This window comes from Corvus kubaryi, unplaced genomic scaffold (assembly GCF_017639235.1).
Source record: "Corvus kubaryi isolate FWS band 111438036 unplaced genomic scaffold, C.kubaryi_AGA036_p1.0 split3-131, whole genome shotgun sequence".
Lineage (NCBI taxonomy): Eukaryota > Metazoa > Chordata > Aves > Passeriformes > Corvidae > Corvus > Corvus kubaryi.
In genome coordinates this window covers 7,782,896-7,804,706 of record NW_024582083.1, presented here as the reverse complement: position 1 = coordinate 7,804,706, position 21,811 = coordinate 7,782,896, and the positions used below count along the sequence as shown (strand labels likewise).

The 21,811-nt window shown below is 38.5% G+C and overlaps 1 protein-coding gene across 1 annotated transcript in view; it reads right to left on the bottom strand.

Annotated features, from left to right (window-relative positions):
- SNX25 (sorting nexin 25) overlaps positions 1-21,811 on the bottom strand; it is an 83,466-nt gene that overhangs the window by 26,323 nt on the left and 35,332 nt on the right. Inside the window, exons 6-7 of the mRNA XM_042014953.1 lie at positions 16,242-16,312; positions 5,722-5,912 (exon numbers count right to left, since the gene is read on the bottom strand). Of these exons, the coding sequence (XP_041870887.1) occupies positions 5,722-5,912; positions 16,242-16,312 (262 nt within the window). The remainder of the gene's footprint in view (positions 1-5,721; positions 5,913-16,241; positions 16,313-21,811) is intronic.

Genomic DNA, 21,811 nt, shown 5'->3' with positions numbered 1-21,811 from the left:
CCACCTACATGGGCATATACACAATTACTGGCACAAAATCAATGCCTTAACGAACCAAGCTAAACGTGGTTCTTTAACAACAGCAGTCATCTATGTTTTGTCTGAAACAGCTCCCCCAAATCCTGGGCAGTGTTTAAGTAAATTATGTTTGCCTCATATGAAATGTTTACATTTTCAAAGTTCCTCTGTGACAATCATATGCCATTCTTCTCTTTATCCTTTACAATACAAATATCTTCTGGACATAACTTTGCTCTTAGCTTTAAAACTATTTACATATATGAACATCTGCCTTTGAGAGCTCACTCTATAAACCTCACTGAACAGCAGAGAGTACCTTGTTCAAGCTAGGCTTAATAAAGAAATGGTGTTCAGGCTGTCAAAGAGAACAACATGTGGTTTAGCCTCATTGCTGTGCATCATCATATTTTCTATTCAGTCATTTTACCAAGGACAGTGATTTAAAATACAAGTGTAAGAGGGTCTTCCAGCCCCTTGAACAGATGTCTTCCCCATCTCAGGGACTGTCAGCTCTGTAAATAATAGCAGTTAGTAAGTCATAGCATGGAGCTTGTGCTGTCACTTCTTGAGTGAGAGGTCACCTTGGTCTCTATGCCTCTATTATCCAAGGTATACCCACTCTGGCTGCCAGCAAGGAGGGTAACTAACAAACAACACCCTGTCAAAAGTAACTGGGGGTACATGCTGCTGCAGGGAGCAAGGCAAGTGAAACCATCTCTCCCACCTAACAAAGGGCCCATTACACCAGTGCCCCATGGTAATCAAAGCAGTGGCGCCTAGCAACAGTGTTACACAAACCTCCTCATCGATACCTCGCAAACTAGAACACTTTAAAAAATAAATTAATGGGCAGAAAAGCTTATTCTCTTGCAATAATGAGACTTCTCAAATGTTTTCTTGATTTTTCTTTAAGTCTGGATTATCCTGGAATTATTAAATATGTTCCAGGTGCTGTACTAAAAACATTATGTTACAGCTTCAATGCCAGCAATAATAGAGATGAGAGTGCTTTAGTTTTGAGGTGAAGATCATAAAATGCATGTGTGCTGGTTTTGGGTGGGGTAGAGTTAACATTCTTCAGAGGCTGGCAGGGGCTATGTTTTGGATTTGTGCTGAACACAGGGTTGATAACACAGAGATGTTTTTGTTACTGCTGGGCAGGGCTTACACAGCGCCAAGGCCATTTCTGCTTTTTGTACTGCCACACTGGTGAGGAGACTGGGGGTGCATGGGAGGCTCGGAGGAGACACAGCCGGGACAGGTGACCCCAGCTGACCAAAGGGATATTCCAGACCATATGGGATCTGCCCAAGTCACTGTTATGTGTGATGGGGCACTGCTCTCCTGGAGATGGCTGAACACCTGCCTGCCCATGGGAAGCATGGAATTAATTTCATGTTTTGCCTTGCTTGTGTGTGTGGCTTTTGCTTTCACTATTAAACTGTCTTTATCTCAGCCCATGAGTTTTCTGGCTTTTACCCTTCTGATTCTCTCCCTGATCCTGCTGGTGGGGGAGTGAGCTGTGGGACTGTGGGCTGTGTGGGACTTGGCTGCTGCCTGGGATGAAACCACCACAGTCCTCTTTGGCACCCAACTATTCTGTGGAGTTTCCTTCCTTTTACAATTTAAAGAAGAAGTTCTGCAGTAATTTGTAATCCTCAGCAAAAGATCATTTTATGATTCAGTATCACCATGGATTAGAGCACAAAATTCTAAGCTATGTTGGCACATATGCAGGCACTAGGGCATGTGTACACCCTCAAATCTAATATCCAGTTAGCAGATATAATCTTAGAATTATCAGCCTCCACAGCAACCCTTCAAATCCTGTTAACTCGAGAGCAGCTTCCGGGTTTGGAAAAACCAGATGCTTTGCTGTTGCCACAACAATTCCCTGCTTCAATAGGAATGTAACATATATCACAGCTGGTCACAGGCTCTGCCTAAGACTAGGAAAGGGTTAGGTTTTTCTAATTTTTTCCCTGAGTGGGGTGCTTTGACCAGCATCCCTAGCATGAGTACACAGAAGAGACTTGGCCCCGGCCCTACCGAGCAGAGACTCGATCTTGTTAAATCCCAAAAGGGTCATAAACTCTCTCTGGACAGAAGCATAGAACAACTAGTTCATTTAGGTCTGCACAGGCACCAGGCACAGATTAGATGCACTGTTTCTTTGCATTTCTTTGCAACACACCAGATTCCCATTCACTACAACCACATTGACCTATAATGAACAACCCAAATAAAGCTGGTTACAGCACCACAGATGGTTGGGATGAACAGCATTTGAGTCACTAGAGGAAGCTTTCTGCTGGGATAATGGCATACAGTCAGACTGCGGGACTTCTGGTTGCTGCTTTGGATTTTTTCCCTTTTATTTGTAGAAGCCAGGAATAAGTGGAATGCAAAAACCAATACTGATAAATATCTTTTTCCATGTTGCATTTAAAAAACCCTTAACTAATGCTTTGTCTGTATATTGACTAAAATTTAAGCCTGTATTCATCTTGTTATGTTTTAAAAAGAAGCAAGTGATCAGAAGACTGTCTCTTTCACATACAGCAGTAGCTGAACTAAATGCAATGGTTATTTAAGTATCAGGAAGTATACTAACCACATAAGGTACCTGACTATTTTACTGCACATACACTAATGTAAAAATCCCTGCCTTGAGACTCACATGTTCACAAACATACCTCTGTCATAAGAAAACCCATCACCAGGCAATAGGGTGACAACAATTGAATCTTGTTTTCTTAATATTCCCAAATTCTGTACTGTGATGTCCTGACATAACATGATCTTACAACTGAAGCTCAGAAATCACAGTGAAAATCTGGTAAGTCACCAGTTAAATCAACATCTTGCCACAGAAGCAGTGGAAGCAAGGTCTTCTGCAGGAGTTTCATCTTAGTCCTCATCAGCTGGATTATGAACATGAGCTGGTTCCACCTCAAAATACACTCAGACGGTTTCCTTGCTATTTCACAGCTAGTTAAGGGTCAGATCCTCAGACCTCCTCCTAGAACCCACAATTTACAAAACAGCTCCGCTAAGAAGATGCTGTTACTCCATACATCAAATCTCACAGACAAGGTAGTGTGGCTGTTGTGCTCAGCTCAACAGAGGAAAAAAATATTTCACTGAATAAACACAGACAACAAGAATTCAACTAATTACTGCAGTACTGTGCAGGCACAATTTCTAAGAAGAAGGACTAAAACTGCACTGACTATTAAGAGATGATTTATATATTGCACTAATTCAAACTGCATTTTCTCTGAAAACAAATCTAACACCATGGGCAGAGTTTAAACCAAGATCAGAGGCAATGACAGAATTGAGATTCAGAGAGTAGCTGTGGTTTGTCTGTTTGTTTGCTTATAAGCATTTGATTATAAATCACATATTTAGGATTTCCCTAGAGAACCTGGATTCAGGAAAATTAGGCAAGTGAAACATGTACAGAATCAAATGAATAAAAAACCACAAGACTGCATAATCAAACAGAACATTGACAGCTCCAAATAATCCATCTCCACATATAAACCCATAATCAGAACATGCATTAAAGACTTTTTACCAGCAATGCCATTGCTCCCCTAACTACTGAAGTCAAGAAAAAGCTTTCTATAGGATGCATAAGTGAAATCAAAATACCACTTTAGTTCACTAGTCAACTCTTTGTTCAACTAGTACCAAAAATTCCCCAAAGTTAATAATGTATTCAAGCTTCTGCATTACACTTACATAAAACATTAATTCAAAACACCATCAGTAAATGCCCCTTTCTGACCTCTTTCATGCAAGTTGAAGAAAGGAAGGCAAACTTAAAGTTTCTTCTACAAAAGCTAGTAATTCTGCAACTTAGATGCTACCTTAAAAGAAAAGCCGGCACAATCATACTCTAAGGAGTCCCCAGCTGCAACATACCAATATATCTTATCTACTAATCCCAAACAATGCCTTTCCCTTTTGCTTAAAAAAGAGCCTGAGTGTTCAGTCAATACTGCCCAAATAGGAGGGGCCAACAATCCAAAGTAACACCGGCTGTCTTGAAGTAAGAACCCAGACTGCAGCTACCGCAGTGCTAGAAGAGGATGGGAGGAAGCAACAGCGAAAAAAGACTGCTTCCTCAGCTAAGCCCTGGGAATTTTTCTGTGCTCAGAAGGGGACAGCATGACCTCCATCTCTCAGCCTCCCTCAGCTTCTTTGCTGGCAATGGAGAATTGGGGACAACAGAAGAGAGAAGCAGTTCTCATATTTTCTACACTGACATGACTGTAGAGGGGTTCTAGGACTTCATCACAGAAACATCAAAAGCTTAGAAGAAATAAGTGCCTCAGATCCCACTGTTTTCACCATCCACACAACAAATGCCTGTGCAAGTAGTCATTCTTGCTATTAATAGTACCATTAATTCAATATTGAGCTGCTCATTGGTATATTTGCAGGATATAACCCCAGGTCAGCAACTCCCACTAAAAAATCCCATTGGTCTAGAAAACATGCAACATCAGCTTCAGGAATTCCTTTGATTTTAGTTATTATATTTTATTATACTCCTGACCAATCCCTGCCCCTATCAAGTGCATCTTCACCACTGGACTCCATTCTTGAACAATCTTATGTCACCGTGTATCTATCCAGAAAAGTTCATAACATCTCAGCAGGCTTCAAAAGTGGCATCACTGGCTCATGCAGTGCTGCCACATGCTCCTCTCTTTCTCCTTGGCACCTCTCATTACACCCAACTTCAGGAAAGAGATCAGGACTGCCTTGGCACAATCTATGACACACCATCTGAAATCATGCTTTAAAGACAAGTGAGGAGTAGGGAATCACTCTGTTTCAGACCTTACTCAAGAAAAACAAAATACAAAAAGTAGGAGCTATTTCTCCATCATACTACTTTTTCTAACATTCTACTAAGTTACAATTATTATAAGGACATAATGAAAATGAAAGATCCCTGCATAAAGAGATAAGCTATCTTCTACCTACATGAAAAGCATAAAATCTTCTTTCACATTTGAATGTATCAGCTACTGTGCTTTGCCCAAAGGGAACAGAGTAGATTACAAAAGAAGTCACTAAAATTTTCAAAGATTTGCAAAGCTAAGTAGTCATTTTATTTTTGTAGATGTTGGCCAACACAACGGTAGTTATTTCTAATTGCAGGCTACAGTGGTATTAAAAACCAGCATTTAGTCACAGCAGCTTTACCTGTTGCAGAGTTTTTCTGCAACAACTACCCTGAATTTTGTCAATTGCCTTCCACAAGTGTTTACTTTTGAATAATTTAGTATTTTCAAAGCCCACATACTTCCCAAAGTGAATATAATGAGGGCCAAAGAAATATTGCACATACGTTGGCAATCTTTTATTTGAAAGCAAGTTGCTACTTTCATAAAGGCTGCTACCATGTCCTTATTAGCTCCCTACATGTGGTATGTCTGAAAAATCACACGTGCTTACAAGCCACTCGATCCTTTATGAAGTTTCACATTGAGCAATATTCCAAGCTGAGTGATCAATGTGTCTTTTTGAGTACTTCAGTAATCTTTTCCCACAGTAAATAAACCATGCAGTAATTAATTTGTACTTGATTCCTGGGGGAAGGGAGGGATTAACAACAGTGAGGTAACATGACCCAGTGCTAACACATCTAGAATGACCTTCAGGCAATGTGATTTATACCTTCTGACTTGGAGGGCCATCGCCTTCATCAGAAATGCCATCCTCCTGCTGATCATAAGCAGGGCCTCCCAGGAGCCTTATTCTCTTCTCACATTGCTTCTTTGCCACTGTCAGCTGATTAATATACCTCTTCACATTGCGAGCCCTTAGTAGGTCAGCTTTCATTGCTGCAGTTTCTTTTCCTTTTGAATCTAAGAATAAAGCAAATCATAAACAGTATTTTATGACATGAAAACATCATTGTACCACTGCCTCTGTGACCTGTCTGATCAAAGCATCTGTCATTCATTAATAAACTGTGCTCATCAGTACAGATACTGGCAAGTTTGTATTTGAAACAGAACGATGATTTTGAAACAATCTACAATGATAAGTCAAGGGTTTACACAAAAGGTTTGAGAAAAAAAAAAAAATCCGTATTCAAATACATAGCGAAACCTGACCCCTCCAACTCTCTTCTCATACTTTGTTGGAAGACACAGCCCAAGACCTCTACTATGGGATGTACATTTATCAGATGGCATTAGGAAGTTACCTACAGCCATAGCATATGATAACACGTGGAGCTGATGGCCTATGTACCATAGCATTGACTGCCTGGATCACGAGGGACTGGGCTCTCTTCCCCCCAGCCCAGATTCCTACACATCTTACTTGCAAACCCAAACTTCTTGTGCCTGATGTGAACAGTATATCATACAATATCCCCTCCAGACAACTGACCAAAGTTCCCTCAAGATGGTCAGAAAACTAAGAAAAAAAAAAATCTTAGAATGCCACATCAAGACTGCATAGTACTGTTAAAAAGTAAAGTAACATGAAGATGACAGTCAGCTGAATAAGACCTAGTAATAGCCAGTGTAATGTTTGTGTACTCTACATTGCAGCCTCTTCAGCTAATTACCACGATCTAAAAAAAGAAGCAGCAGATAAAGCAGATATAAAACCCTATTGTGTGGAAATCATGTTTAGTATCTGCAGGATGCAACTGATTCACATTTATACACTGGTTTTATTTTCCTACTCAATGATAACACTCACGCTTTTTTGGGCTGCAGCTATTACTCAGTAGCAGAGTACTTGGCTTGTACTTGGCTCTGGATTATCTGATTGCTCAGGGATAAATAGTAAAGATCTACTCTACCATGTTTTCAAAATATTAAATGCTAGCAAAACCATGTAGATAAAACCAGCATTCCATTTTCACAACACTTCTTGTTAAGAAACAACTACAGAGTTACATTTGTGAATGCATACACAGCAAAAAGGAAATCGCTCAGAAACTATTTAAAATACCTATTTTAAGAAAGTTTCTAATACATTATGTCAACTTCTCCTTTTACAACTGTTTTTACCCTTTTATTTCCCCCTCAAAGCCACATGTAAGTACTGCATGCAACTCTAAGTTTTGTCATTTACATACTGAAGGACAACTCAAGGTACATGGAGCTCCCTGAAGTTCTACACATAACTGAGTCCAGATATTCTCCCATTATCTTTTCCCATATTTTTAATCTCACTTGATTTGCTGCATGTATCTATGTTGATAGGGATGCTTCCTGATACAAATATTCTTAATATTTTAATGGATGAGTATCATTTGCATCTGAGCTGCCACATAATAGTGAACTAAAGAGATGATACTCACTGAAGCAAATGATAAAATTACTTTACTTAAAAAAAAAAAAAAAAAAAGCCATCTGTTTTCCTGGCATGTTATCTCCACAGGGAAGTCAACAGAGCATTTAATTTTGTGTTTCAGTTCCCTAAACAGAGGTACCAGTATTAATGAGAGAAAAGGAAAGGAAAAGACCTTAAGGACAACGGAATGCTCTCCCTCAAATCAAAACATTTACAGCTATTACAAATACAGGAACAGAAGTTTAAAGCAAAGATTAAACCCCAATCTTTTCCCTGCTGCACTTGACTCTAAGATGATTTTTTCAAAGTTCCAAATTCTTTCAATAGTTTAAATGCTTTGAGTTCAAAATGCATACTTGAAATCCCACTTCTGAAAAACCACAAACAGTACAATGCAATGATCATTCAGCCTTCTTAAAACAAAAGTACCCCTCTTGGTAGAAACAAGGCATTCTTGAAGGGTTTTCGAAGTATGCATGTCTACTTTACCTGAAGTCTTATCATCCTGTGACTGCAGCAGGCCTCCAGAAGAGATTAATGAGCCTACTGCTTCTAGTGATTATTTCCTGTCTTAACAGAGATCCTTCAGAAACATTTACCTCAGCTCTTCATATCCAAAAGGAGCCACTCCACCCAAGAATCACTCAGGGCAGTGATAAAGATCACACTGCCAGCCTGTTCCTGCTCCATGGATAAACAGGACTAGTCACCATGAAAGCCTGGCAGTGACGTCCTTCACAAATAGACAAGAGGCTGATGAAAAGCAGAGCAGCACAGAATGCAGCTAATGTGCTACGGTGCAGGAAAGATAGCGTGGACTAACACTGAGCATCACTTCCCTCCTCCAAATTATGAAAGGTAAGGTAGCAGAAATCAGGAGGAGCATTTTCAGCTCAACTGGAGAAGGTTAGGTAGATCACTGTTTTTCTCCTCACCCTAATTTCCTTTTGAGATTTTAGAGATTTTTGGATCTAAACTGTTCTTTTCATATTAAACTGCATTTTTCCTATTAAGCACTATCAAAAAGATGTTTTAACTTATAAAGACTTCTCTTTCTAACCTATTCTTGTCTGATTCCACCATCACCAGAATACCAAGACACAATTAAGAGTGATTTTTCCTATTTCTGAGTATCATGAAAGATGATATTCACTACATTCAGCTATCACTGCATAAGCCAAGTAAAACCAGGAACACACAAAAGGAAAGGCATGCATGTATTCATACCCTCCAGCGACCTTCAACAAATGGAAAAGAAGTATATATATGCTACTAAGACACTGTTTCACCACAATGCAAGGGGGAAAAAAGCATCCTTTGAGTAATATTTTTTTAACTAGTAACAACTTTACAGTTTGGGTATGTTTCTAAAAAAATATTATTAAAAACAAACAAAAATCACTCTTCATCAGCAAGACAAGAAATATGCTACATTGGCACTTCCTCCCCATGAGCTGCATACACATTTACCAGCAGCAACTGAGCAGAGCCTCCACCTCCAAAGGAGCAAAGTGTCTTTTATTGACTTCCTCCAAAATAATTCTCCTTATCTGGGGAAATTTTTGACAGGACGTGCACTGCCATGGAGGAACTTCAAATCCCAAAGGGGTATTGTGCACCTCTCCCAAAGGCAACCAAATGCAATTAGTACCAAAAGCAGAATTTCAAACTCTGCTTATCAATCCACAGCTGTAGATAATTCAATTTGCACCAAACAGCACTAAAATGCAAATGGTCCAAATGAACTCAAACTTATCAAGTAATCAAAGCTATGCTACCTGTGCAAATTGTTTTATTCTATGCATTTTTGCTCATCTGCAGTGATTTCTGACAAAGCTTCAACATTTTCTTCTAAATAACTCATAACTATCTTGATTTAAGCTAGAAGTATATCCCCAGAAGCATATCATAGAGCCCACCAAAACAATTTCTGAAAAGTGATTTCTCAGACCTAATTTTCTTTCCTTTTTTTTTTTTTTTTTTCTGTGGTGGCTTTGCTACTTGAGCAAGTTTATATGTATTAAATACATCAAACTGCAGTACATATTCACACCATCCATTCTTCAGTCAGAATACGGGGCCTTCCAAATCTTCATGCCAAAAGATGCCACTTATAACCCTTAAGCATGCTGAAGGATACAAAAAAAATAATGCAAATTTGCTTAAAGTAGAAACTTAATTGTATTTTAGATGCATGATCCATCCCCTCTCTTAATAGTAACAGCAAAAAGGCAGAGATTTCTCATTTTACCTGCAGAGTTATATATGGCAAAAGCATGAATAAAATAGAAAGTACAAGTTCTTGCTCCTTTACAGCTTCAGTAGCTACAGATCCGTGACACCTGGCAGTGTGTACAACAGCACTGACCAACCTGACCCATCACCAAAGCAGCAACACATATGCTCACCATCAAAAGCTTTTTTGCAAAACTTTTTCCAAGAGCCAGGTTAAGAACATACAGGGCCTCCTAAATGCTGTGCTGAAGTACTTTAGTGAACATCTACATAACATTTTCGTGTAACCTTATGTATATAACTTACAAGTCTTTACAGACCTCCTCCAACTCTTAGAAACTTTGAATTACACATTTTCAAAGCCTACATAGGCCTGGAAAAGCATTTGTTCAATTCTGCAAGAGCAGAATTTTTACAAATAGCACACACGGTTCTTCTACTGCCCACGGTCCAACAAAGGGAAAACCAGCTCTACTGTGGTTGGACAAGAGATTGAGTAAAAAAAGTGCTAAATCCCAAACACTTCCACAAACAGATCTGAGAAAAGGGATTTACAGAGATATCATGGACAAGTTAGGCACTGATCATTAGCAATGCATAGTACAACACAGCCTCCCACTACAGCCACAGCTGAGAAAAATAAAAAGGCAAGTGGCAGTAAGGTAAATCTGAGCATGGGAGTCAGTATGTACTATACAGTAAAATAACATCCACCACAGATAGCCTCTGTCTGCAGGTCCTTGCACCCCTTTGGCTACGTCTATCTGACCGGTCAGCCTCTTCCCTCCCTCTTCCCCTGATCAGCATCTCTCCAAACCAACTGAGGACAAGATGAATTATCATCACTAGCAGACACAAAGGATCTCAGGAGAAGAAAGAAAAATTTCCTCTATAAACTTGATTTGAAAAATCACAAATAAAACCAAGTAAATATACCACAGAATCTGTTGCCTTTACCCTCATCCACATGGATTTCCTCCACACTTACTGCTTGAGCATGACATGCAGGCACAATGTCAGCTCTTTAAGCCTTGCCAGAAAACTGTGCAAAAATAATTGAGCATGAATGTTTATTCCTGTGTGGAGGATGCAGGTCAGGGGGAGGAATCATAATACAGTTTTGACATAATTAAGTTACACGGCATCTGCAGTATGCTGCAACACACAAGTATCCATTTTACTTCACTCTAAATTATCATCCTGGCAAAACCCACACATCACAACCCACAAAACCAAGCCAGCCTAGAGCCCCAGGTTTTTTTAAAAGTCCCTTTTTACAGCTGAACATTCAAGCCTCTTTCAGAGCCATAGCAGCTGAGAGGCCTGCTCACAGACAGTTCTGTTTCTGTGCCACTTGTCAGCTTTGCTTATAAAAGCAAATATCTAGACACACAGTGGGAAGGCTCAGCAGGAGAAATCTTCTGCTGCAACGCAGCAGACCTCCCCACACAGAAATGGCTGCTTATTCGATCTGTCTCGCAATCCCTGCTTGAAAACGAGCAGTTTTCTCAACAGGGATGCCCTGGGGTGGATTACACTGTAGTGTCTGAAAAACACTCCCATCCAGTCATCTGAGGGTGGTTTTCAGTCATGCTGTGAAGTCACGTGTAAGGCAGAGGGCACAGAAAATTAAAAGGCAAATCAAACAAATCTCTTTACAAAAAATCCTTTAAAAAAAAAATCTGCTGAAAGATTTGCTCTGTGTTGCCCTAACACAAGATACAGGCCTTCATGCATTTTTGGGTTTGTTTAAAAAAGAAGCTAGTAAAAAGAGAACCATGCTAAAATTCTTGTAGGGTCCTGTAATACAATCTCAGTATGAGAAGAAACAAAAATATGTCTGTTAAAATTAGATCCAGTGTATTTAAACAGTTTCTTATTCATGTTACAGCAAATATAAAGTTATTATAGTAACTTACTTTTGTTGCTATTTCCTGATTGATGTTTTTGAAACCTTTTCTTTATGAAAATTAAGATTTACTCTTGCTTCTAGAAACTTGCATATCATCATCTGTCATTCATGTTACAATGCTCAATCCAGGTATTTGTCCTTTTACAAACTGCTTTAATAGATCAAAATGCAGTAAAGGTTTTTAGATAAGCATTTAGAGTCCTCCAAAATTTTTAGCAGATAAGATAGATTTTTGTAAAAAAAAAAATAAAAACAACTAAAATACTTAAAATGCAGCTTAAATTTTAATTTGGTTCAGCACTTAGAAGGAATCATTATCAAAAGGTAAGATGAGGAGAGTGGTTTACAGTTAAAGGTGTAGAAGGATGTGATTCTTCTAACAATAGCACATGTGACTGTAGGGAAGGGTACCATCTGAAAATACCAATAGGAAAAAAAACCAAACACAAGTTTAAAAAAGAAAGAAAAAAAACCACTAACAAAAATACCACCAAAACCAAGCCTCCTCCTACAGTCACTGCTTGAGTGATCATGACCATTGAAGAAGATACACAGGAAGGCACTGCTGGAGAAGTGGAGAAGTAAGGCAGATACACGTACACACCAGATTCTGTGCTTTTGTGCCAGTGTAAATGAGGGAAGTAGCACAGTGTCAGCATGCAAGGTAACAGCTTCTATTTACAGTGGCCTGCACTGCTCCAAAATAAACTATCTATGCCTCTGGAAACAATAATGCTGCATTAGGTTTCTTATTCAACTTTAGCAACAGCCAAAATCAATTCTCCTGGACACAGAAATTTTATCATCCAGCCACAACTGGCAACATACTGCAAACCTCTCAAATTACTTTGTGTCTCAACTTTTTAGACCTTTGACTCTCTCAGGGAGTCAAATGCAAAACTTACTGCTTAACATGAATCAGAGGCTTTTGTACATTTTCATTTGCTCTCTTATGCTCACATGCTAGAATATTCAAGTGACAAATTTGAAAAGAAAAAAAACAACCTATAATATGCCATTTTTCAGCTACAGAGGGTTTAATACATTGATGTTTAGAAGTACTTTAAAGTACTTTCTGATTTCATTAGAGGGTCCTAACAGCTAAATATTTTGCCAATAGGTGGCACCAGCACTAGTTAAAACGTGTAAAGAACCCTGTCCTTACTGAGCAACAAGCCTTCCTCTCCAACCTTACTGGGCACCAACATTAAATGCATACTTTGGTATCACCCCATAAAATAGTAAAAAGGTTAGGTAACTGCAGCTCCTATGAGAAGTCATCAGTTTGAAACCTGTCCTCAGGCTACTCATCCTTTAATAATAGACACTTTTTTAGAATAATAGACAATCTTTTTAGAAAAAATAAATATTTTTGGTCAGTTTTAGAGACTTAATTATGTCTCCTTAACCAATAGTAAAGGTCCACAATCCTGCTCACGCGTACTTATTGCTAGTTACACGGTTGTACAACACTTCTTCTCCTGAGCAAAGTATAAATTGTAGCTAAGCACTCACTACTGCAGAGTTTTGGCCACCTCTGCTACACTAACTGCTCCTCAGGTCTTTTGTTATACCTTCTTGTATTGAAAACACTGCCTCAGGAAGCTCCCATAACTCAAATTGATGGAGAGTGAGATGGCTCTCGTGTGGGACCCCACTTGAGTACTGCATTCAGTTCTGGGAACCTCAGCACAGGAAAGACATGGACCTGTTGGAGCAGGTCCAGAGGAGGACCATGAAGATAACCAGAGGGGTGGAACACCTCTCCCAGGAAGAAAGGCTGAGAGAGCTGGGATGGTTCAGTGCATAGAAGAGAAGGCTTTGGGGACATCCAATTGCAGCCCTTCTGTACTTAAGAGTCCTGTAAGAAAGATGGGGACAGACTTTTTAGCAGAGCCTCTTGCAGTAGGACAAAGGGGCAATGGTTCTAAACCAAAAGAGAGACAATTTGGATTATATAAAAGGAATAAGTATTTTACAATGAGGGTGATGAAACACTGGAAGAGGCTGCCCAGACAGGTGGTACATGCCCCATCCCTGGAAACATTCAAGGTCAGGTGGATGGGACTCTGAGCAATCTGGTCCAGTTAAAGATGCACCTGCTCATTGCACAGGAGTTGGAGAGACGATTTTTAAAGGTCCCTTCCAACCCAAACCACTCTATGATTCTATATCCATGTACGTACTATCTACACTTGCTCTATTCTTACAGTTTGAGAGCGTACATCAGGCTCAACAGAATGCTGGCCAGACAGAGTTCAGCTGCTCTTGTTGAACACCCAGGCACTACAGAAGCGGTTACATCTTCAGGACCCAGGTTTGCCATAGGCAAAAGGAAATAGCTCTCAGTAAGCCTATCTCTCGCCAGGTTGGAGTCAAGGCTAAGAGATGCCCATGACACAGAAGGCAAGAGCTCATTTACTAGCAGCAAAGGAGAGACTGTTACATACATCCAGCTGCCATGCTCACACATCACTGCAGGTATGCGCCACGTGCCGGGTGAAAAGATTAAAAAGAAAAATAGAATGAGATTGTGCAAACACACTTTCATTTTACATAAAGCTTACATTTAGTTATTCACCATTAAATCCAGGGGTAGCATTACGCGGTAGCATCCAGAAAGGGAAACATCAAAACGTGATGCTGAGTAACGTAGTAGTCTGTTCTACAAGATTTCAACAATCTTTATGTTACCAGTGAGTTGTGCTTGGTTTTTTTGTTGGCTTTGGTTTGTTTTAAGAAAGGTACCATAGCTTTTTTCTCTAACCTTTTCTTTTTAAAATTCAGGAGCATATTAGATTCCTTACCACATTAGGTAAAATTTCTCCATTTCCTTTAGGAAAAATAAGGCACAAAACAGCCTTCAGAACTAAATTTTATCCTCTACAGTTTTGATAGCCCTCTTAAAAGTTTATTGTACATAGAGCCTGAAATTTTTTGGTAGATGAAAACCTGAGTAGAATAACTGAAATTATAAATCTACCCTAAATTTGTGTGAACTATAAAAAGACTGTATTGCATGCCTCTGTGGGGCATACTGCTTCACATGTGTCAAGCAAAAAAGAAATCACCTTCTTCAGACAATGTGCATAACCACTGGCTATTTAATGAGCAAAAGGGTTAGCCCCAATAGTCCCAAGGGCTAACAGAGCCAGCAGTGGTAATCAACCCTTAAATAATATACAAGGTTACCAGAGGAATAAACCAAAAAAAAAAAGTCCATATCATAACACAAAACTTCAATGCAACAGCTAGTGAAATTTCTGTTAGATTTTTTTTTTAGTACAGGTAGAAATCAAGAGCCCATAAAAATGCAGAATCAACTTTACCACATACCACTAGCTCTGTAATATTTTTATATCTATTCTGCAGTACCAGACACTTGTAGCTTCAGAGAAACATCTTCTGTTCAGGATTTAGAAAAGTAGATATTTAAACAGATAAAATCAAGTGAGATAGAAGAAAATTAATTAATAAATAATTAATTGTAGGAACCTAAACTGTATAAAAACATCCCCCAAATCAATTATTGTCTCAAAAAGACCAATGGTAGCACAAATGGAAATACAGGCTTAGCAATGTTTGATTTTTCATAATGTTCTCAGAGTTAAATTCCCTGTTCTCATTTTATTACTTTATGAAACAGACTTCCCATCCAATTACCTTTCATCTGAAAAATATTAATATCTATTTCTATAATGTACCCTTGAATAAAAACCAATGCCTACTTTTATCTTGGTTTGATACAAGCAAGATATCCTACTGGAATGCACATCTAGCTCTATTTTAGAGTGTAAACAAAAAGCATTATTAGTGTTGACAACCTTTCTGAAACTTGAGCATGGACCTCAAGCTCTTCAAATTGCCCAAAATTTCCCCACCCCACAGCATGTTCATTTTCTGTTTCTGCATTTTTCATTATACTTGAATCACTTTTTAAAATTTTCCTTTCTGATACAAGGGAAAGAATTTTTTTAAAACTTGAGAGATAGAGATTACATGAGAACCTAAAATCTTGAAGATTTATTTATAAAGAAATTAAATTTTCCTATCTGTTGCCTTTCTATTATGCATTGATACAACTTAAGTATACCTGCCTAAGCAATTATTTGGTCTGTAATTTTGCCATTAAGATCATCTCCTGAAGATATGCCTCAATTTTAACATATTTTGAGAACCATATAAAGTAGTATATATAATAAATGTAAGTACAACTGTAATATGCACTGCTTTTAAAAAGGCAGACCTTGCCAAATCATTGCAGAAGGATTTAAGAGCACTCTTTATTGCAACTCAAAAACATAATACAATGAAGAGTCAAAATAAAGTCTGACTGACAATTATGCTGTATCATTCCTTCTTCTGTTTCAAAAAGAGAACAGACAGATTTTGAAGAACAGATTGTATGAAAAAGAAAGCAGAAATATGATTCTCAGCATATGAATTTGTAATGTCAGAAATCCTAGCTGCAGCAAGTTCTGAAAACAAATGTATCATAGATATGACCTTTCTCATGATCCATCAGCTTAGATGAAGATAGGGTGGGGGGATAATCATACCATGTGAGCTTCTGGAAGATTCAGACAAATGAAACAGAACGAAAATACTAAAGGCATAGCATTCCTAAAATCTGTCTAAAAAACCCACACATGCTGATTGCATATGTATGGCGGGAGTTCAAATAGCTTTTCAAAATGAAAACAACGGATATGACTTAAAAATGGAATCTTACCTTTCTGCCTCTTCACTTGGGGAATATTGCTGATTGTGGTTGCCTGAACTATTTCCACTACAATTTGATACCTAATTTTTAAAACAGTAGGGAATAAGGGTGAAGAGAGGGAAGAGAAGAAAAAAAAAAAACACTGTATTAATTTTTTACAATGTCTTCTTCATACCGCACACTAAAGAATTAATAAAAATCAAAATACTTCTACTTCCTCCTCACCTGGAAACAGATTAATTTCTCAGTATACCTGCAACCTCGGAGCAGTGTGGACATGGAATAGGGAAAACAGATTATCTTGAAACAAAAAGGAAACATCCAACTAACAATAACACTGTCCTCTTCTCTCAACTGATGGTACTGCATAGACAGGTAATGTTCAGTAAAGACAATATAAAGTCACACTCTAAATATTAAATGTAAGTTTTCTGTAGGAAACCAGGATGCTAGTTCAGTTTAAAAGAAAAGAGCTGTCTGTAAGTTTCTTCCAGCTAATCCACTCAATACATATATGGAGCATATATAAATTCAGAGAAGAAAAAAATTACACTAAAATATGTAAAACATCAAAGTATTATAGTCCAGGAATAATTAAAACATATTTATCACCTACAACTATACTACACAATAGCAGACTGTTAATGCAGCTAGCAAACTGAATTTTAAAACTGATTTTGTAACTAACAAATACTACGCACTCAGCAAAGTAAATGACTGTCAGTTAAATCTTTTATAAATGTCAAAGTTCTGGTCATAACACTCAAATTCCTCTCAATGCACTTACTTTGGTAGCTATTAATACTGTTAAGAAAGCAAGTATCCCAGCGAATTTTTTATCTATCAAGTTAACTCTTAGATGAAAGCTGAAGCCTCCTGGAAAGGCTGTGACTACTTACTCTCCATTTATGAAAGAACATGTGATCCTTAAAACCTATTTCCCCTTCTTTCATGTAAGCTTTTCTCACCAACATCACTCAATTCTCCCTCCCCATTTCTCTTGCCTCCTATAACTCTTTTAGGATTTTGATTGTCTGTGGCTCTTTGTAGAGGCAGTTTTACACACATAGCATATACTACAGTTCCAGATTTTTTTTCTGCAGCAAATTCTTCAATTATCAAATTGAAACTTGAAAACCTGTTTGAAAACCTGTAATTTTTCTAACACTACTTCCTTTTGCCATTACTGTATTTTGATTGTTTCCATCCACCACCACAGTTCTTGCCCAGTCTGTCACAGGAAGAACAGCCCCAGAGTAACGGTGGTGGTGTGGTGCGTAAGAACTCCCACATTTAATTCCCCACTCGCCTAAGTGAGTGGGGACTTCCCAAATTATTCAGGGCAGCTCACTTGGACTTTTGTTGTATTGGTTATGTAATCTGTAAGTGTACTGCAATGACACTCATTCACCTCACTCAGGTGTTGCGGGCTAACTGTGAAATCATAAATTTATCAAACAAGATACAGACAAACAACTGCATGTGGAAGGTAGTTCCCACTTATCTTGCAAACTTTTTCTGCCCGGATCTACTCCCATTTGTTCACATTCATGGTTTCATATGGTTTTATTACCACTACTTAACATGGCATCTCTTTTTTTCTATTCTTTGTATTACTTTAAGTATGGGAGATGCTCTGAGTTACATCCTCAAAGATACTATTTAGTCTGTTCCTCCTGAGCATTGGGCTCTCGCTGCAACTACTCAATGGGAGTGCTGTACAACACTGCACCACAGAAACATCCCCCTGATTATACTGCCAGACCATGACCCTTTTCTCCCTGAAACTCTGTTCCAAATATTCTAGCTGCTAGGTATTCTGTGGTGTTGGTGAGTAAACATCTAAGGACATTTTAAATGTGATGTATTAATTTAACTTTGAAGAAGTGACTGTACTTGATAAACTGGACCCTTCATGGCCTCACATCCACATTACTTTCTTCTTCCCTATTCTCTATTATATTCATGCATTTCCCTCATTTCTTAAGTAAAAGATGATATAGAGCCAGTAGTAATGGTCTTTCTTACCATGAATTGTGTAGTGACTTTTTGCTGCTGCAATAAGAAGTATCAGAATAAATATAATGCTGATCCTGAGAGCAGAATAAAAACTATCTAGCTTACTTCCTTTTCACTATTTGTTCTCAACTACATTTTTAACTCAGCATGTCTTTTATCTTTAGTCTTCTTTTGACAGAGAAATTAAATGTTTCACATCTGATGTGAAAATTCATCTTTTCTTCCTTATTTGTAGCAGAATTCCAATTAATCCGTGCTAACTTCAGTCTGAGGGGAAATGAAGGTGAAATTTCACAGTTTAACTTTTTCTTCTTGAAAGACATAGGGACAACAATCATTGTGAAAACTTGATAATACAGGAATAAAAGTCTGCCTCCCTTCATGACAAGCATCAAAAAATGAAACATTATAAACAGTGAGTTTGAAGGACATTTGTAGATAACCTTACAGTGGTCCCTTCTGTGAAAGCTTTGCTGGTTTGTTTTTCTCATCCATTCCCCCCCAAAAATTCAACTTTTCAGAAGGTAAAGATATGATAGGAAAGCAAACAAAAAAACCCCAAAATAGCTCCTCAAAAATCAGCAAATTCCTTTTTATTAAAACATCAGCTCCCCCGATTTCCCTACAAAAATTAAAGGGGTATTTCCACAAAAACAATAGTGAACTTCCAAGAGATTAAGTGACCAAATGTTAGAAGTCCACTACAGATACTAACAAACTATGAATCCTAAAGTATCTCCAAAATTAATAGTAAGTAGTTCCTGCATCTTTTAAATGCATTACAAAAATAAAATCCACAAAAGCAATGCAGAAAATCAAGACAATATTTCTTCTTAAGGTAGTGCTTCTAAGGTGGGAGAGAAACAAGATTTAGAAAATCCTCACAGCATTATTATCCTTTCAGGGAGAGCTATTTGCACAGCCGAGAGCTTTACACTTGCTTACAAGGATACCCACATAGCCTCCCTCTCTTTTCTGACTTCCTGGCTGAGAGCAACACACACCCTTCACCCACAGGTTTCCACTGAACCATCTAGGGGTTTTCCCTGTCTTCCCCACCACAAATGCCTGGCTATAATCACAATAAAGCCTAGCAAAACTCTGTTAATGAAATCGGTCTGGAAGGATGCCTTATCAGCCTTCCCTCCTGTACTGTCATGTGCATACACCAAGGAGCACCCAGGAGTCCATGCCTTCTTGACTGTGGTCCGTCAAGAGCCTGAGGAAATGTTTATCAGTGTCTCATGGCCTCTTGAACTGAGCAAGGTATTTTATCTTTATTTTATTAAATAGATAATAATCAATCTGCAAAGACAAGCATGACAGGAATGTTTAATAAAAAATAAGGAGTTCCCAGGAACTGTAGTGCCTTAGAATAAATTTCCCTTAAAGCTAAGCCTACATGGAAAATTGCTACTGCTTGTATCTGTTCTTTACCAAGATGTTATGTGGCAACATTACGAGTAACAGGAGGAGGGGGCTTAGAGTTCATGAATGCCATGCACTGGCTTAGAACAGACACTAAAAAATTGTTTCCAAATGAAACCACGAAAAGGAATTCTTAATGAGCATAATTACCCAGAATAGCATCTAACTGGGAAACTCTGTTTAAGTAAAACATGCCAGCAATTTATTTGTTGTAAGAGAACTGGAAGCATTTTCCCCACTGCCATCACTCCAACAGACTCTTACTGTGCTTCTCAGTGATAAGTGCACAACAGCTTATTTGTTTCTTCCTCTTGAACTCCTCCTTTATAGCTTTGCCCTGTGGCTCACTGTTGTGAATTACAACTAACTACCACCCCCTTTTTTTTTTTTCAATCCGTATTGGGACCACTGTTTGTTTTTGTTAATGCAAATCTGTGAACTTTCACTGGTTAATCATGAAAGCTTTGCCAAATAGACTACACAAATTTGAGATGACTACACGCGGGCCCATCACTCTCTGGGTGCTTCCACAGTGCTGGAGCACAAAGAGAACAGGAATGCCTTCTCCCACAGGAAATGCTCTTTAACCATCATCCCAGAGACTGGCTCTGTACAAACAGAGGATGGAAGAACACTGCCTCCAAAATCAAATACTACTTCTCTTCAAAAAGGAGATACATTTTCTCAGACATTTTCCATTAAAATACTGATCAGCTCAGACTGATCAACATTTTGTAGCATGTAGAGGAAGACATTTCAAGATGATGGCACTTGGACTTCACAGATTAGAAAGGAAAAATGTAGGTGCAACCAAAAGCACATTATTTCATAAAGCAAATCTGCTCCCTGGTATTAAAGAATGCAATTTAAAGTGACCCATCAGCTAAAAAGAGAACACACTGAGCATTAATGTGCTTGAACAACAACAACTTAAGAGTTGGGTTTCTTTTGAAACAAACAGATCCATTAGTGTGATTATGCTAATAAATACGCCAACTAGGTTTTAGGCAGAGTCTAATAGAGACTAATTTCTGCTCTCAGGAAAGGCACACTGTCCCAGAATAAAGAGCAAATTTTACAACAGACAAACAATAAGTAGCCAAGCAACAGAATCATTTCACCATCACCTTAATGTATTTTCCTATCCCAAAAATGCAAGTGGTTTCAGAATGAAAGAGAAGAACAAGAGAAAGTACGATGTTATTTATGCAGCCCACATACTCTATCCCAGTAAGCCATCTCTTGGTCTGATCAGGCCATGTCTAAATGAAGTTCAGGGTCACAAGAGATGACACAGAATTCACCAAATGTAATTGATCCGCATGTGTATTTCAGATGTTGCTGCAGCCATTTGAGAAGAAAAAAAGCTGGCCTGCAGCAGCAACAGAGGGGGACTGGGAAGAGGAAAAACTACCAGTTCTGGCTGGTGGTAAGAGCTTAGGACAAACACTCCAGAAATGGTTTCAGGAGCCCTCCAAGGCTTTGCATTGCTCAACAAAACCAACTCAAGGATATCTAGGGAGGATCTACAGCAGTAGTATCTCTGCTCCCCACTTCCCAGTCAGTTGTTCCTTATCCTTTCACATAAATCAGAAATCAGAGGAGAAACAGCTTAAAGATAAGGCAAGCATAAACAACAGGTTCTTGGAAAAGCAGGCTTGAGATGCAGGCAACATCTCATACTAAAATGAAAGAAATAAGGAGAAAGAGATGAGACAGGGAGTGGAATTAGTATGAATGTGAACAGGTGCTATTTGCATTAGAAAACAGGAATATCAAACAAACTCATGATATGTAGGAGCTCAGTGATGTTTTTTCTGTTTTTAACAAAGTCTGTGGAGTACATTAACGTGGTTAAGTAGTATGCAGTTAGGAAACATCTTTCTGCAACAGTCCAGGAAAACCTCTCATCCAGTGGTAAAACGTGTTGGAACTCAAACCCCTTCTTTCCATGCCACAGAATCACAGCAAGCTGTTCTGAATGCTCAGTGTCCCTAGGGTCACTATGGTTCATACTCAACAGACCACCATGGCCAGTCATAGTTCATAAAGATAACGAGAAGAAAACCATCCACACTAGTGGAAATTCAACATATTTTGTCTAGCTCCACTGAGGCAAGTTGCAAAGAGGA